Raw genomic sequence first — 16,872 nt, 5'->3', positions numbered from 1 at the left:
AGGTGTAGATTGTGCAGCGGTTGTGTGTTGGTGCATCACCTGCAGTGATTTAACACATTCACCAGTGACACTGTGGCATCATGTTTCCATTTTATTCCTAATATAAGAGACATACAGTGAGATCAGAGTAAAAACTCAACATGATAGTGACTGAATGAGAGGCGGCCCAGACACAACGTATTTACACCAGATCAGAGACACACACACACACACACACACACACACACACACACACACACACACACACACACACACACACACACTGTAGCTGCCACACTTCCTCTCATCAAACATCACGCTCACCACCTTAAATCAAACATCACGCTCACCACCTTAAATCAAACGGGATGTTTTGTGTTTGTTGTTTGAAAGCTATTTAACGCTCCGCTGCCCGTTAATATCCAAATCACCAGACGTTACGCTCGGCCGTATGTTCCCTCATTTACTGCAGTCGGAGTACGAGGAGCAAACTTTAGATTGGGTCAGATGAGCTCTGGGAAATTTCAATCAATAAATCTGCACTCTCACATACAGTAAACAGAACAGTGCTGCTTTCACTGAATTGATCACGGCTCCAGTCGACCGAAGTGACTCCGCTGAACAGTGAGAGGCTTTTTCGCCGCCGTCGTTTCTGAGGCCGAGCGACACGGAAAACCACCACAGAGAGTTCATTCTCCATGTTTGCACACATTTTCTAAATCCTCCTGTTTCTCTGCTTCCTGCACCGCTGAGGACACCTGCTGACTCGATCTGTGGACCGATCCATCGATCTGGATCTATATATCGATACACTGATGGATAATCCATCATCATCGATATAAAGTTAAAACATCGAGCCATATCGTCGTCTTTAGGCCTTTATTTTGAAATGTTAGGTCACCCTCAAACAGCGACGGGCAGATAACGGCGAGCAGACGAGAGAAAGACGATGAGGAGAAAGTTATTTACTCGAGAATAAATCAACACTATGAAAATATCTTGGATTTCAAAATTAACTACGTACCTGCCTGGACGGACGTCTCACTCTGCTAACTTCTCTCTAAAAGCAACATGAGCTGCTCGTTTCAACGTTAGACCGAAACACGTGCACACAAACTGATACTCAACCGTGCTGATCAGTCAGGAGGCGCAGTAACTTTAACCAGCCGTGAGTACGAAAAAGTATAAATACATGCAGACTGTTAACCCTTTGAAACCTGGGAAAACTGGTTTGATTTCTGTAAAACAAAACAAAACAAAAAAACAGGGGAAAGAGGCAATGAGCAATAACAGAAAAAAGCAAATAAAAAAGACCTAAAAATTAGTACAAACGAAAAAAAAAGAAGGAAAAAACAAACAAACAGGGAAACGACTTGAAAAAAGTGCTTAATATTTTTGTAAGATAATTTTAATTATGTAAATATAATATTCAAAAATATAGTTTTTTTCTATAATAATAATAATAATAATAATAATAATCATTATTTTTCTGCAACACAATTTAAAATACATCATTAAAATTGTGAAGATACTAGAATGGACATTCTCTCCCAGCTTAAAAAAACCCCCAAAACTAAATATATCTTGAAGTTTGTGAGACATTTCTTTCCAAGTTGCTCTATGCCTCTTTTCCAGTCTTTGTGGTGTTTTTTTTTGTTTCCATGTTTTTGCAATGTTGTTACAGAATTATTGTAATTTTAAAGTACTTTTTCCATGGTATTTCCTTTTCTTTTTTTAAAAAAAAAAAGTTTGTTATTTTATTTATTCATTTTTCACTCATTTTCATGTCATTTTCTTGTACTTTTTCTTTACTAATTTCTTGCTCATTTTTTGGGTCATTTCTTCTTGCCGTGTTTTTGAAAGAAAACAAGCTAAGCTTGCTCCGGTTTCAAAGGGTTAAGGTTCAAGCACCTTAAGCACCTTGTCTGAACACTGTTACTATAATTTATGTGACATTTTTATCTTTTATGGCCAAAAACAAAAAGAAAAGGCGGCAGCTTCTCCTGTAAACGTCTCATATTGATCGCAGGCGTCTGAATCGAATCAAATCGGTATCGTAGCAGACTTTGTGATATCGGCCAATATAGCATTGTTGTCTGGAAAATGGATTTATCATATTGTGATGAAACTGGTGATTTACACCCCAGCTGGTGACACAGGTGAGTCAAAATCTACAGCTGTAACCATCATAGAAGTCCAGATTCATACCTGCATCGCGAAGCTACTGTCCGATGTTTTACCGATATAATGAAACATGTTATTTTTCTCAACCAGAACTAAAAGAATATTCCTGAACATGAAGCGTCAGGTTTCATCCACGAGTCTTTTATGATGATTACAGGTCTGTAGGAGAGAAGTGAGGAGGAACTGTGAGCAGAAACCCAAAGTGAAGCTAAAAGTGACGACGGGCACCAGGAGGGACAGTGACACTCAGCGGAAAGAGACAGAAAACGGAGACAGTCCAACCTGAATGTCGGCAGTCTCTGCGTTAAATCCTCTGCAGACTCTGTGTCTCTCTCTATCTCACACACACACACACACACACACACACACACACACACACACACACACACACACACACACACACACACACACACCTGGGATAAAAAAAACAAAACAAAACAAAGAGCAGAAACGAAGAGTTTCATTCCAAAACTCCGACCCCACCCAACAGTACACATATATCTGCTGTTTCGTATTTCTCAAAGTAAACAGATGAAAACTTGTAAAATATCACTCTTTAACAAAAGAATATTTCACGCATTTGTTTCCAAACAGGTGCATCGGAGAGGGACGAGCAGAGCACAACACGTAGAAAAACCTCCGCAGACTCGGCGGGTTTCCATCACAGATTTGCGCAAAACTGATGCAATATTTTAGGAATGGGGATAAAACACAACTGAGTGATGTTCTGCAGCTTCTCCTCTGGTGATAACATCCCAGTAACCATGGCGATGGATGTTCAAAACATTTGCAGCGTTATTTCTCTTGCAGCCACCGCACCAGCCGTCATTATTTCCAATCCAAGGCCACGTAGGCGTGTTATGGAGCCATGATGGAAAGGTGAGCTCGCTGCTTCCACGTACGAGGGATTTCGGGGAGCTGATAGTTTTTGATTTCACAGAGGAACTGCAGATTCAAAACACTGCAGTTTTGCCAAATGTGACTTTTTCAAATCGCCTGTAACACTACCTCATGCAAGCGTAAAAACTTTTTTTTTTTGCACTAAATGGGAGTATTTCTTTTAAACTGACGTTTCCATTAGGCGTATTTTATATTTGCAAGTTCAATTTGCGCAATTTGAGGGTTAATGGAAACCCGACCAGTGTCTAACATGTAATAATAATGACTTTATTGCGACATTTCTGTACAGAAAACAAAAATAAAATCATTATTTTACATATAGTTAGACAGTGTTGTGCGGACATTTTTCTGCAAAATATAATAATGACAATAATAATAATAAAAGTGACAGATTTCTGGTTCTGGAATGAAACTCTTCAGATGAACAACAGTTACAGTCTGACACACACTGACACAATATACTGTAGCATAGTGGCCATCTGACCCCCCCGCTGTCACACACTATCATTAAATAAGGCACACATTTACACATACAGTTAAAATTTGGCTAGTAATTATTCCTTTATTTACAACCAACAAAGTTAATAACTAGAATAACTGCAGTCCGCTCTGTGTTTCATTCTCTCACCATCAGACGGCGTTTTCTGACTCTTTCAGTTTATCGAGCGAACGTTCGAGTCACGAGTTCGAGTGTGTGCAGCACCAATCTGATCGAGACATTCTGGAGGAACTTGATGGGAGTCGACGGCGTCTCCTGTGACCTGACGTCCGCTGGGACGGGAGAAACTAAAGAGAGAAGAGACGAGGATAGCTGCTTTGTTGAAGTATTTCCTTTCTCTGGTCAATTTGAAACACTTTTGGTTCGGTGTTTTTAGCCGCCTGACGATGATGTAATGGTGTGATGTCACTGAGGTCTCTCTGAGGGGGCGGGGCGTCGTTTGATGTGCCCAGAGATGGTCGAGTATAGTAAGGCAAAGACAGAACTACTTCCAGGGGAATCTTTTCACCACAGGTTACATATACTGCATCTGTATATGTATACATATACGGTGTGGATATAAACACACATATATATACACACACATGCATAATATAAACACATTCGAGGAGGGGGGCGGGGACTGGTTACCAACACTACATCAGAAAAGGTTTGAAGCAAAAGCATGAATCTAAGCATCGCAGAAAGTCTTCACGATGGCCGACGCGTTTGAAGAGTTCTTCCAACATCAACGCGTTGCTCTGTAAATCCACACCGAGGACGCCGGCAACCGAACGGAAAGGAGGTGGCGTCACGTCACCTGAGTCAGCGGTTCTATCAGAAGCACGGAGCTGAGCAATACCAATATGGTACAAAGATATCCGTTGGACAAAAAGAGGAGGGAACAAACGAGTTTGGTTGAGGCTCTCGTCCACAGTGACACCTGCTGCCACTCGACTGGTTCTCCGCTGAAGGTCTGCGACCTCGACGCCGCGGCGTCTCTTCAAAGGAAGTTCTTCTAAGGGGACTCACTGAGGGAGCGTCCCTCTGCAGTCCACCAGAGGACGTCCTCAGTAGTTGAACTTCCCCGGCTGGTTGACGGGGGACGTGGCGGGGATGAAGAGGGGCTTGGGAGGGACGTCAGGTTTGAGAGAGGAGGCCCGGCGGACGATGGCGCCCCTGTGTTGGACCTCCGGTTGCTCTCCGTTGTAGCTGTGCTGGCGAGTCAGGTACCCGTTAGGGATGAGAGGGTAGTGAACCTCGCAGGCGCTGCCCGTCGAGTTCATCCGGGCCAGGAGGGGCGGCGGCTGGTGGGGGCCGCCGTTTCGTTGGCTGAAGCTGTGCTGGCGAGGAATCATCCCTCCGCCTCCTCCTCCGCCTCCGCCTCCGTTGGGCATCTTAGTGGCGGCGGCGATCAGCGAGTGCCTCTGGGAGGAGTGCCTCCTCTCCAGGGTGGACTGGTGGTGCGGGGGGATGTCTGGAGGGACGTCCATGCGTCGGGTGAGGCTGTCTCGAGGTAACGTGGACGAGCTGTAGTACGGGGCTGATTCTGTCTCAGGAATCTGAGGTTGGATGCGGTTGGCGAATGCCAGCTGACCTCCGCCGCCGCAGGCCATCAGACCCGACGGGCTCATTAACTGGGAGTTCTTGGCGCTGCTGGCCTCGTGGATGTGCTTCAGGAGCTCATCCAGCGAGGTGACCTCCATCACCTTCTGAGAGTAACCCGCGTACGGCTGCTGAGACAGAACGCGCTCAACATTGTGGATTTTACGTTCCTCTGGGTGGAGGTGACCTCCGACCAGCGGCTGCCCGTTGGCGAGGCCGTGGGAGTAAGGGAAGACCTGCTGGTGCAGCAGGGCGGAGCTGGGCCTGGAGCTCGTGTTGTGGGACTTTGGCTCCTTGGCGTTGTTGCAGTTCTGGTTCTTCTCCCACTGGTTCTTGAAGGCCTTCATGCTCTTGATGGGCAGCTCGGGGGTGGAGTCCGGCGTGGGCAGACCGGACAGCTCGGAGGAGTGGTGGAGGTGGTGGTGGTGGTGGTGGGGGTGGACCAGGTCTCCCATCGTCATGGCGTGATGGCCGTTTCTCCTCGGCGGGTGATGCTCCTTGCTGTTGGCGAAGAAGGAGTTGTAGATCTTTGGAGAGGACACCTCCAGCTTGTCGTCCTTGCTCTGGCTGTCCAGGAGCCCGTTGAGCTTGGCCAGGCTGCGGAGCGACAGCGCGTGAGGGATCGGAGCCTCGGGGTCTTTCGCCAGTTTCTTGGTCTTGTGGCCCACGTGGTTACAGTAGCAGGAGACCAGGAAGCCAGAGAGGAAGGCGCCGAGGACGAAGGCCACCAGCACACAGGCGATCAGGAGGGTGTAGTGGACGCTGTGATTGGTCTTGTCCAGGTCTGGCGGCCGCCTCACACCTTAAACACAGAAACGACAGAGAAAGAAAACTTGAGTTTTTCGGAGTCAGGTTTTGAGGAGCTAATATGGGTCAAGTAGCAGCTGGGACAGACAGGTTGTGTTTACAGGAGCTTCACTGTGGGAGTGTCTGAACTCAGCTCTGAGCTCCTCCTCAGACTGACAGAGGCCAGCAGCCCCCCGTCACACTGAAATCACGCTTTTTTTTCACCGGCAGGGCGGTTCGGCTCAGTTCGAGATACTTTTTTTGTTTTTTTATTGTGAAAAGTTGCTAGTCGAACACAAAGTGAAGTTTATCTGCTACGATGTTCTGGTTTTCACCGGAAGTCGAATTATCAACAAATTCTCCAAAACAATCAAATCCAGTGATTTTAAACTGCTAGAAACACAGAATGAAGCAACTTCACATTACAAAGATTGTAACTCTGGAGCTGCTCAGTGCAGTTGGCTTCTGTACGCCGTGAAAATGCGAACGTCTGCATCCAGAGCGAGCGTTTGCTTTCTCTGTTCAGGGCTACTGCAGAAACATGGCGGTGCAACATGGCGATCTCCACAGACGCTCTCTGTAGACATAAACGGCACCTTCTGAGGTTACAAAAACACAACGGTTCTTATTTTCAGGTGATTCCACACTAAAGAAAACAGACTCATTATATTCCATTTTTTTGCCGATATATCCCCCGAAATCCTGAACACTGGACCTTTAAAGTTAACGGGTGTTAAAAAGGTTTTTCTCTAACTGGATGTGATCGGAGAGAGCTGTTTGTCTGAACTCATTCTGCTGAGCCTCTGAAGGCTGCTGACAGCGTGAGAATCACGATAAGACGGGTCACCGGCCTCCTGTCGTCGTCTGACAGGATGTTAACAAGTCTGATCTCTCGTCACGACGGATCTGATGTCTCCTGCAGTTTGTTATTGAGGTCATGAAGTTACAGTGAAACTCGGACTGCGAGCAGGTGCTCTGCAGAGGCGTTTTATCTCCCGTCATGTTTCACTTTGTTCACTTCGGAGCGCAGCTTCGTCTCCGCTCTCCCTGAGACATTTGCTGTAATCTTTCTGGAAATAAAGCCGTGAATAGAGCTTCCAATTAAAAAAGCTCCATTTTCAGCCATTTATTCTGATGATTGCCTCGACTCATGACCACATTAAAAAGTCATAAATCATAATTGCAATCCCAGCGGGAGAGGCGATCAGACGTGATGCCGCAGCGAGCCCGTTAATACGCTGCTTTTCATCTTTTTTCGGTCTCATTACGCCAGACGCCAATCAGCTCGTCCCGGGTCGAGGGTCGAGGCTCTGACTGATCACTGTGCCTGCTGTCCTGGTACCTGTGAGTCACTATCACTCCCTCTGGACCATGACCCCCCCCCCACTTCCTGCCTGCGGCCTGTTGAGGACTTCCTCCTGATTGATGTTATGAGTCAAGTGCAGCGGCGGCGGGGGGTGAAACGCGCAGCTGAGGTAAAACAGACCCAGATCCTGTGAACGCCCTGTCACAACACGTTTCATGAGCGGACCGGATGACTCAATCAGCGGGTCTGTGGGACATATGGTGCCACCGGTCACACTGAAATGAATACCCTGTGAATCACAGCGAGCCTGGCAGCGGCGAGGTGTGCACACGAGGTGCTGGCCAACTCCAAACACCAGCGACTGGAAACTAAAGGCCGAGCTTTGAAATATATATGTTTTTACGTGTTTATGGGTGAAGTCTGCAGCTCAAGTAAAGGCAATAATTAAATAAGTATTTCACCGATATAAAAATTAGGTCCTCATATAAAGCTAGGCCGCCTCGGCAGGAGAGAGACGCAAATACATGAAATACTGAAGTTGGTGCACCGTGACCAGAGAAAACGGAGAAAAGGGTGACGTGCTCAAGAGATAGAAAACCTAAAACTACCGGGAAAATTGCATTGCTGCAGCAGCCAGGTGTACAAGATAAGCAGCAAAAGCACAATATAAATAGTAAAAAAACAAAGTGCCAAATAGCACATATCTAGACACTGGATCGATGGAGGAAAGTTTACCACAGTTCATCTTCACATCCTGCACACATTGGTTTGATGCAGAGCTGGTTGAAAATCGGTGAAGTATCTCTTTAATAAAGTGGACTTATTTGATCTCTCGCATGCTGAGGACAAGTCGTCTCTTTATCACCTACAACAGGCATGTCAAACTGGTCCACAGGGGGGCCGGTGTGGCTGCAGGTTTTGTTTCCAACCAAGTAGCAGCACACCAGACTTGACTCATTTAATCAACTGATCTCCGTCTTCAGACAGTTGATTGGTCAAACTGTGTGCTCTTGGTTGGTTGGCACAAAAACCTGCAGCCACACCGGCCCCCCTGTGGACCGGTTTGACATGCCTGACCTACAACTATTACCATTTTGGCAAAAAGACGCATTGAAACATGTTCCTAAAAACATTTTAGGCAATAAAAAAAGCAGTGCAATAACAGAATCTTGATTTATATTTGATCAGCACTGATTAGTTTTACTGTAAACTCTTTGAGTACGTGTCGGCAGACAATACAAACTGCAGAGATACAGCCTCCACGTAATTTGGTGGAGTTTCGCCGTGGGTGAGGAGGGATATCTAAGCGCTACATAGATGGAGGAAAGTTTACCACAGTTTATCCACACATACTACACACACTGGTTTGATACAGAGCCGGTTGGAAATCGGTGAAATATCCCTTTAATGCCACTTAACGCCCATTTCACGACTTCCCTTTGATGGTTACAGAGTCTGCGTTCCTCTCGAACATCATCACTTTATATTTCTGTGTCAACTCAACACGGTGTCCGCTCAGCCAAGGCTTAATATAGAGACAGCGAGTCTGCCAAAAGGTAGGAGACAGATGGGCCGCGTGAAGAGAGGGACGGTGACAGTCAGGGGAGGAAGAAGAAGAAGAGGAAGAAGAAGAGGAAGATGAAGAGATGAAAATGAAGAGAGGATCCAAGAGGAGCAGAGGAGGAGAGCGGAGCTGAAGGAGAGACAGACTCGATGTGGTGAGTGACAGACCGTCACTCTGCTGGGTTTGAAGCCTGGTGCTCTGCGGCAGCTGTGATTCGGTCGGAGAACAACCCTGGCGCTCCTCCACGGCGCCGTAGGAAGAGACGCGCTCTGTGATTGCATCCACGGAGTTAAAAATAGCCGGCGCGGTGGGTTATGTAAACAGGCAGGCCTACTCAGCGTCGTCTTACTAATTGGAGATGTTTTTTTTCCATGAGGGGAATAAAGTAGGGAGGCCCGGCTGCTGTTTGCTGCAGGTGATGAAGAGACGACTCTCAGCTGTGAGCGAGAAAATAAATCCACTTCATTAAAGGGATATTCCACCAATCTTCAGCCAGCTTTGCATCAAAACACTGGGCCTCATGCAGCAACATTTTCTAAAATTTTCTCTTATTCTTCTAGAAGAAGGACTCCTACAGCTTGAGACAAGTTAGATTTAAGACTTTTTAAGTCTGAATGAAATTTAACACCAAATTCACAATAACAAAAACTGAAAAAGGACAATTTTACCCAAATGTTTGTTTTGTATCGTGTAAAGTTAAATTATCTACGTCGAGTTTTGAAAAAACAAAAAACAAAACAAAAACCCTTTTTAAGAAAAACAAATGGAAGACAATAAATGTATTCTATTATCATAAAACTATATATTTGGTTTACCAACAACAGAGGGAAATATCTGGCTGTTGCTGGCTTGTTTCCTTGGTGACTGTTTGTTTTTGTTAAAAAATTATTCAACAAAAATTAAATGCTGACACTTATTTTCACACGTAATGCCAGAAAAAAAACTAACTATTTTACATGTCTAAACATTTTTTTATTTTAGTCATTTTAAATCCTAGGCCTTATTTTAAGATGATTTTAGGACATTTTAAGGATCTGCAGGAAGCCTTTTTCTCAGTTTTCTCTGGTCATATAGCACCAATTTTAAAAGTATTTGCATCTTTCTGCTGCAGAGGCAGCCTGGTTTTAAATCACTGCCTTCTATATATCGGTGAAATACGTCTTAAACGGCACAGCATCTTCAGCTCCTCCGTGACACCAGTTTCAGTGATCTGAACACACTGAGGTTTCACACTCGATTGTGAATGAATTCATAAATTCGTCTGCATCTCTCGCAGGTCATTAAAGCATCAAACTCGACACAAAAAACAAACTGGAATGCGAAACACTGGGAGGAAGAGACGGCTCCGTTTGTTCTTTCAAGGTCAGACAGGAAACGATTTTAAAAAGACAGAGGAACTACTTCTTCTTTTGCTCCCAACTTTTTCTATTGTATCAGGCTTTTCTCAAGGGTGCGATTAAACACTTTGTAACCTGCAGAACAACTTGTGTTCTATTTCTGCGTGTCGAGTGAAGACGTTCCAAAATATCCCTAATTAGTTTCTGCTTCTGCAAGCTTACAAGTGCATGTAATTGTTCCCTTAATGGCCACTCCATCCCAACGAGAAGCCAACCAGACTAAATGGCCCCGGGCTTCACAGGCGAGTGTTACCCCCCACCACCCCTCCTCTAATGCTGCAGATTTATTTCTTCTACACTAAAAATAACAGTTTAACTCCTGGTGGACCCCCGCAGGTTGAAGATTGGAACAAATGAATTATTTTGCTGTTTCTGCCCCGCTCGCTCTCTTTTTGGCTTTCTGCTGCTGCAGTGAGCTTCAGTCATCTGACAGCTTTAATACCTGAGGTCTGTGCACCGCCCCACAACACACACACACACACACAGACACACACACACACACACACACACACACACACACACAGACACACACACAGACACACACACAGAGCGCATGTGTGTGACTGAGTGAATTCAATCACTTGTTATTAGGAATTTGCATAATATTCCAGCTCAGTGCTCAGCAGTTTAACGTCTGCACACGAGCTGAGCCGATGTGCCGTAATGTAACAGATCCAATTCAAAGCCGCGCTAACGAGCGGCGTGTGATGCACAGACAGGTGTGTATTCGTGCGCACACACACTCTGAATGAATACAGGCGAATGGCACAGCATCCTGTCTCGGTGAATCGCGGAAAGATCACTGACAAAGAAAATATTTGTTTTCGCCCATAAAAGTTCGTATGTAGGCTGCCTTAACATTTTAAGTTGACTGAATGTGAGAAGACAGTTTGAGGTTAATGATTCCAAACAAAAACTTTTGATTAAAATAAACTCGATTTTAATCCAGCTGTACTTAAACATGGGTTTGCATGATGATGGATTATTAACACATAAATTATATGTCAACAGATAACGATTCATTTAGCCAATAACCGAAAGATACATCCACTTTTTTCTCAAGTTCATCTTCCATTTGTTATGTTTAGTAATTGTCTTTAGTAAAAATGACAGTTTTGGGCAGAGACGGCTGCACAACTGAAATAAATTGAACGCAGCTTAAGTCATTTGTTAAGTGTGGATGCACGATAATATCGGTTTGTCATCGGCAGATATCGGCTTTAAAATGAAATATTAGCCAACATGCTGATTTCTGCCAATAATAACATTTTTAATTGACAAAATGAACATGTACAAAACATTAACCCTAACTTGAAGTATTTTTCTTATTTTGCACAATGAATTATAATTATTATTATTACGTTTACATCTGCTGGTGGGCTGTCACAATAAAAGTATGCAGAATATGATGTATATTTCACTATAAGCGAGACTTAATAATCGCTAAAATTAGGTGAGGATAAAAGCGGATATATCCACATTGGTAATCTGTTAAACGAGGGATAAGTGGTAAAAAAAAGTCTGATTATTGTGCATCCCGGGATTTAAGTACAAATAAATTAAAATGAGTTTTTTTTAAATATTTCAAAATTACCTCAACTTGTATTTTCAAATTCAGTCACCATAAAAGTTTAAGGCAGCCCAGACACTAATTTTTGAACCAAACTTAAAATTAATACAAAATGTTTTTTAACAGTGTATTTGCACTCTGAAGGAAAGTTTTTATATTTGTTTCAAACACTCAAACACACGGTGGCTGGCTGAAGAGACGGTTCATTCAAATGAAAAAAATATATTTTCACTTCTTCCAGCACACACGGAGGCGAACTGTTGTTTGTTCTGACTGCAGCACAAAGAATTACCTCCGAAAACTAAAGAGCAGCGTCTCTCCGGACTCCAGAGTTCCTGCACATTTTCTCAGACAAACTTTTAAAACTTTTCCATGACTTTTTCCAAACATGATTTCAGTGAACTGGCTGACATGACGGGAGAGAGTGAGCGAAGGGAGGAAAATGAATATAAAAAGCTATGTTACATGTTTTTAAAATATATATATATATATATATATATATATATATATATATATATATATATATATATATATTCTATTTTGTGATATTTCTGTTTTCGTTATCTAGTCTTTCAGTTTATAATCATATATATTCACATAATATTATTTGTTTTTATATCTATACTGTATGAAACATGCCATATAATTTCCTAATATTTTCCACCTCACATATTTTATTTTATATATATATACATAAATATAAATATAATTTTTTCTAACATCATGTAAATGTACTGCTAATGGTCCCGACGAAACACGTCAATGAAAAGAGTTGAATTTGTCGCCACTTTGAGCAGCACAGACAAAGTCCAGTTCACCTTCAGCGTGTCAGGACTGAAGCAAACATTCATCCCAAAATAAATAAACAGTAATTTGGGTGATGTGACCCTTCAAAGCGTCATCTGATGAACTTATTCCAAGTGATAAACCAGGCCGAGCGCATGCATGGACTCATGTCCCGTGTGTGTGTGTGTGTGTGTGTGTGTGTGTGTGTGTGTGTGTGTGTGTGTGTTTACATGCAGGTGCATCAGAAACGTAAAGAGAGGAGCTGATTTTGTCATTCGGACGGCGGTGAAGCAAAATGGTTCCAGTGCGAACTTCCCGCTGCTGCCGTGACGACGGACACGTCAGAGGCGTGAAGGAGGCACCGGAAGGATCGGACTTTACCGGCTTAAAGAGACAGTCCACACCAAAGATCCAGCTTCATCACCAAAAAACAGCAGCTCAGTGGACAGGTGGGACACTGTCTAACATTTGTCTCACAGCTGGCGTCTCTGCTGTCTTTGGGGTGAACTGCTGCTTTAAGAGACGGAGAAACTGACCACAGGTCAGCTCAGACACCTGCAGACATTTTCAGCCGTCAGAGCCGGAGAGGCCGATCACAGAGGGGTCAGTGAGAGGATTCAACCAAGGAGGCAGGGACAGCTAAAGGGTTAGTCCAACTGAAGACAGAGCAGAACACACAGGCAGGTCAGAGGTCAGTGGGACAGAGGACAGGGTCAGGGGTCACTGTGTGGAGGGATGTGATCACTGTGGGCCCCGTCCATCGCTGTGATGCGCTCCATCCGATACCGAGCCGAGTGCCTACAGAGTGTGTGTGTGTGTGTGTGTGTGTGTGTAATGCCTTTTGAAACCTGAGCAAATTTGATTAATTTCTTTTTAAAATATGGAAAGAATGCAGTGAGCAACTTAAGAAAAATTTAGCAAAAAACAAACAAAAAAACCCAAAGAAATTACCTGAAAATTAGCAAAAACAAGCTAGAAAAAAAGTAAAAACAAAACAAACAAGGACCTGAAAAAAGTGTGTAATAAAATAAATACAAATAATAGTAATAATAAAAATAAAATAAAATAATAATAAAGTTTTATAAATTTTTGACTTAAAATTTCAGTGCTGACATTTTATTATTACAGTATATAAACTGAACATAACATTTAAACTCAACGTTTTTGTTTCGGCTTCTGTTTTTTAAAGGTTGAAGTTTAAGATCTGAGTATTTTTATTCTTTCAGTAAATATATTTCTCCTTTAAAATCTGTGTGATTGACCGTCCACCTGACAGGTGCGTCTGATTAAACATCATTATGTTTTTTTGACGACATACAGTCAGCATCCTACATGATGAGTTAACTGTAAATGTAAAATGTGTTCCATGTAAAAATCCAATAATTTAAGTTTTTACATTTTCTGGCTGTGATAAAAAGTATTATTTTGTTGTTTTGGAAAGAAAGAAAACATGCCTTTAAAAATTTAAGAAAAAAAAAATAATTTAAAAAAAAAAATGTCCCAAAATTTTCACAAAAATCACCAAAAACTGGGAAAAAAAACCCTCAATACTTTTAGGGTTTCTTTAAAATTTGCCACCAAAAAAAAAGGAAAAATCATCTTAATTTTCCACATTTTCTATAAAACTCACCAAAAAATTATAAAAGGAGGAAAGAAATTACCAAAACTTTTAAGGAAAATGTGCCTTCCAAACTAGTGAGCCTGCCTAACACAATGTTGTGGTTCACATCACGGTAACTGTTTTTACTCAGCGTTCAGTCTGCCCGTAAATGATCCGACCTCTAAAACTCCAACCAGCTCCTCAATATTTAATCACATCTCCATCTTTATGGCCGGCAGTCTCATTAGTTCTTACATTTTTAAGCAGACAGTTCACGCTCATTCTGATTAATATAACAAGCTTCTGAAAGTCCTCAGTGCACATTGGAGAGCTACAGAACCAGAACTACCACCAGAACCACGGCAGCAGGTGAACCGAACGTCATTTAAAGAAACAACAGCTGCAGACGAGAGGAACATTTCGGGTTCATGTCCTCCTGAAGACGAGAGCATCCCCCTGCAGGTTCAGGAAGAAGATCTAGTCGTTGTGATTCAGCGGGAGACGGTCTTTGTCCTCCGCACAGACACCGTGTCAGAAGTCCATAAATCCTCAGCTTCCACTGACGCAGACAGACTCTGCGGCTGCAGTGATGAGCTGCTCGGCTCAAATGAGAAAATCCCAAAAGAAATAAATAACCAGCAGGGGCCTGATCTGCAGAGGGGAGGGGGGGCAGGATGTAATAGAAACAGCAACAATCTATTTCAGCCTCAGACTGTGACGCCGCCGCCTCAATCAGAGCAGCCGCCGGCTGATAACGAAGGACAGGAACTAACAGCATCACAGATCCAAGAGGGTCTCCGGTCTCTCTCACTTCCTATCCATATGTCCACACATATCTGTCCCCGTCCTCCTGCAGAGGCTCTGCAGCTGTGGCACAAAGCAGGGCCAGAGCTGAACCAGAGCTGAGCCAGAGCTGAACCAGAGCTGAGCCAGAGCTGAACCAGAGCTGAGCCAGAGCTGAGCCAAAGCTGAACCAGAGCTGAACCAGAGCTGAACCAGAGCTGAACCAGAGCTGAGCCAGAGCTGAGCCAAAGCTGAACCAGAGCTGAGCCAGAGCTGAGCCAGAGCTGAACCAGAGCTGAGCCAGAGCTGAGCCAGAGCTGAGCCAGAGCTGAGCCAGAGCTGAGCCAGAGCTGAGCCAGAGCGGGGCCAGAGCGGGGCCAGAGCTGAACCAGAGCTGAACCAGAGCTGAGCCAGAGCTGAGCCAGAGCTGAGCCAGAGCGGGGCCAGAGCGGGGCCAGAGCTGAACCAGAGCTGAGCCAGAGCTGAGCCAGAGCTGAGCCAGAGCTGAGCCAGAGCTGAACCAGAGCTGAACCAGAGCTGAGCCAGAGCTGAGCCAGAGCGGGGCCAGAGCTGAGCCAGAGCGGGGCCAGAGCGGGGCCAGAGCGGGGCCAGAGCTGAGCCAGTGCTGAACCAGAGCTGAACCAGAGCTGAGCCAGAGCTGAACCAGAGCTGAGCCAGAGCACAAAGAGAAACAGGTGGTGGCCCAATAAAGACACCTGGACACAAGTCAAAAAACACGACACGTGTTTCCAAACAAAATCCCATCGTCTCGCCTTTACTTCAAAACACAGAGTCAGCTCGCCATACGTGAGCTCGCCAGCTAGCCATCAGGCTAAAGCCTCCTGCAGACTGTGAGTTTTTTGCAACTTATAAGTGTGTACAACATACGACCATCAACATCAATAAGCGCGTCATCCATCTACGCCGCTTTTGCGGTGAAAGAAAAATGTAAACAAATATGAAGGGAGCCCTCGCTATAGTGACATTTATGTGTGTCGAAAAAAGTCTGAAGAAGAGGAGGAGGAGGACGTGTACACCTGATTCTGCTTTAATAATCTCGATCACTGCGGCGCCGGGCACACATGCACGAGCCTCATTTCCACACTGACAGTTTACCTTTTTAAGTTTTTGGTGTTTTTTTTCTTTTACAGAAAATATGAACACTTGGGCTGTTTTTTTTTTGCTTGCATATCGATATGTGACAGACTCGTCTGTGAGAAATACAGTCAAGAATGTGCAGTTTCAGCGACTGTTTTTCATCGTCGAGGTTCTCCAGCAGAGCGGCCGTCGTTACGCACGGCTGTGGATATTTGTAGCATTCATACCTCTAATTCATCATATTTCTGTCAACCATCATATAACCTTAATCATCATTATTTTTTAAACATCAGAAGGATCAGTGATTCATTCATGGCGCGCAGGTTCACACCGACTTTATAAAATTTGGCACAATAATGAAATTAAACCACCTGCTTCCTTTGTGGTGTTTGACAGCTCAGACAGACGCGACAGCTCAGGAAAGTTTCCCAACATCTAAAAGTTCCTCTTCCTGCAAACGTCTCTATGAGAACATCCATTTCGTCTGTAAATGTCAGACAGATAGAAAGTCTATCAGATAATCCGGACCACAGCGGTTTATTAGTTTTATGAGCAGATAAAAAGTGCGGCGCTGCATTCTGGCATCACCAGGGGACCGACACGTAAACGATGTGTGTGCACAAAGACCACACTTTTCTAAAAATAAGCGGGTATCTATGAAGGAGGAAAGTGAACACGTGAACACCTCACGCTTTCTTCAGAGCAGCGTGCACACAGTTTTAGCTGAGACGGCTGCAGGAATATACGATAAGGAGATTAAATATAAGTTAGGAAATAGAAAACTATGTTTTAAGGCTGTTTGCCAACTTCAACAATTGTTTTTTTTTCTGTAAAAT

The 16,872-nt window shown here is 44.0% G+C and overlaps 1 protein-coding gene across 5 annotated transcripts in view; it reads right to left on the bottom strand.

The window, feature by feature from the left end:
- Positions 1 to 78: 78 nt before the first annotated feature.
- sema6cb (semaphorin 6Cb) overlaps positions 79 to 16,872 on the bottom strand; it is a 191,574-nt gene continuing 174,780 nt past the window's right edge. For all 5 annotated transcript variants that reach the window (XM_042489201.2, XM_088084711.1, XM_088084712.1 and 2 more), the window contains one exon: positions 79 to 5,948. In XM_042489201.2, coding sequence (XP_042345135.2) covers positions 4,612 to 5,948 — 1,337 coding nt within the window. In that variant the 3' untranslated portion in view covers positions 79 to 4,611. The remainder of the gene's footprint in view (positions 5,949 to 16,872) is intronic.

The sequence above is a fragment of the Plectropomus leopardus genome, chromosome 11, assembly GCF_026936395.1.
Source record: "Plectropomus leopardus strain MGB_pleo_1.0 chromosome 11, ASM2693639v1, whole genome shotgun sequence".
Taxonomy (NCBI): Eukaryota; Metazoa; Chordata; class Actinopteri; order Perciformes; family Serranidae; genus Plectropomus; species Plectropomus leopardus.
The sequence above is the reverse complement of the archived record's forward strand: the minus strand, read 5'-3'. Positions and strand labels throughout refer to the sequence as shown.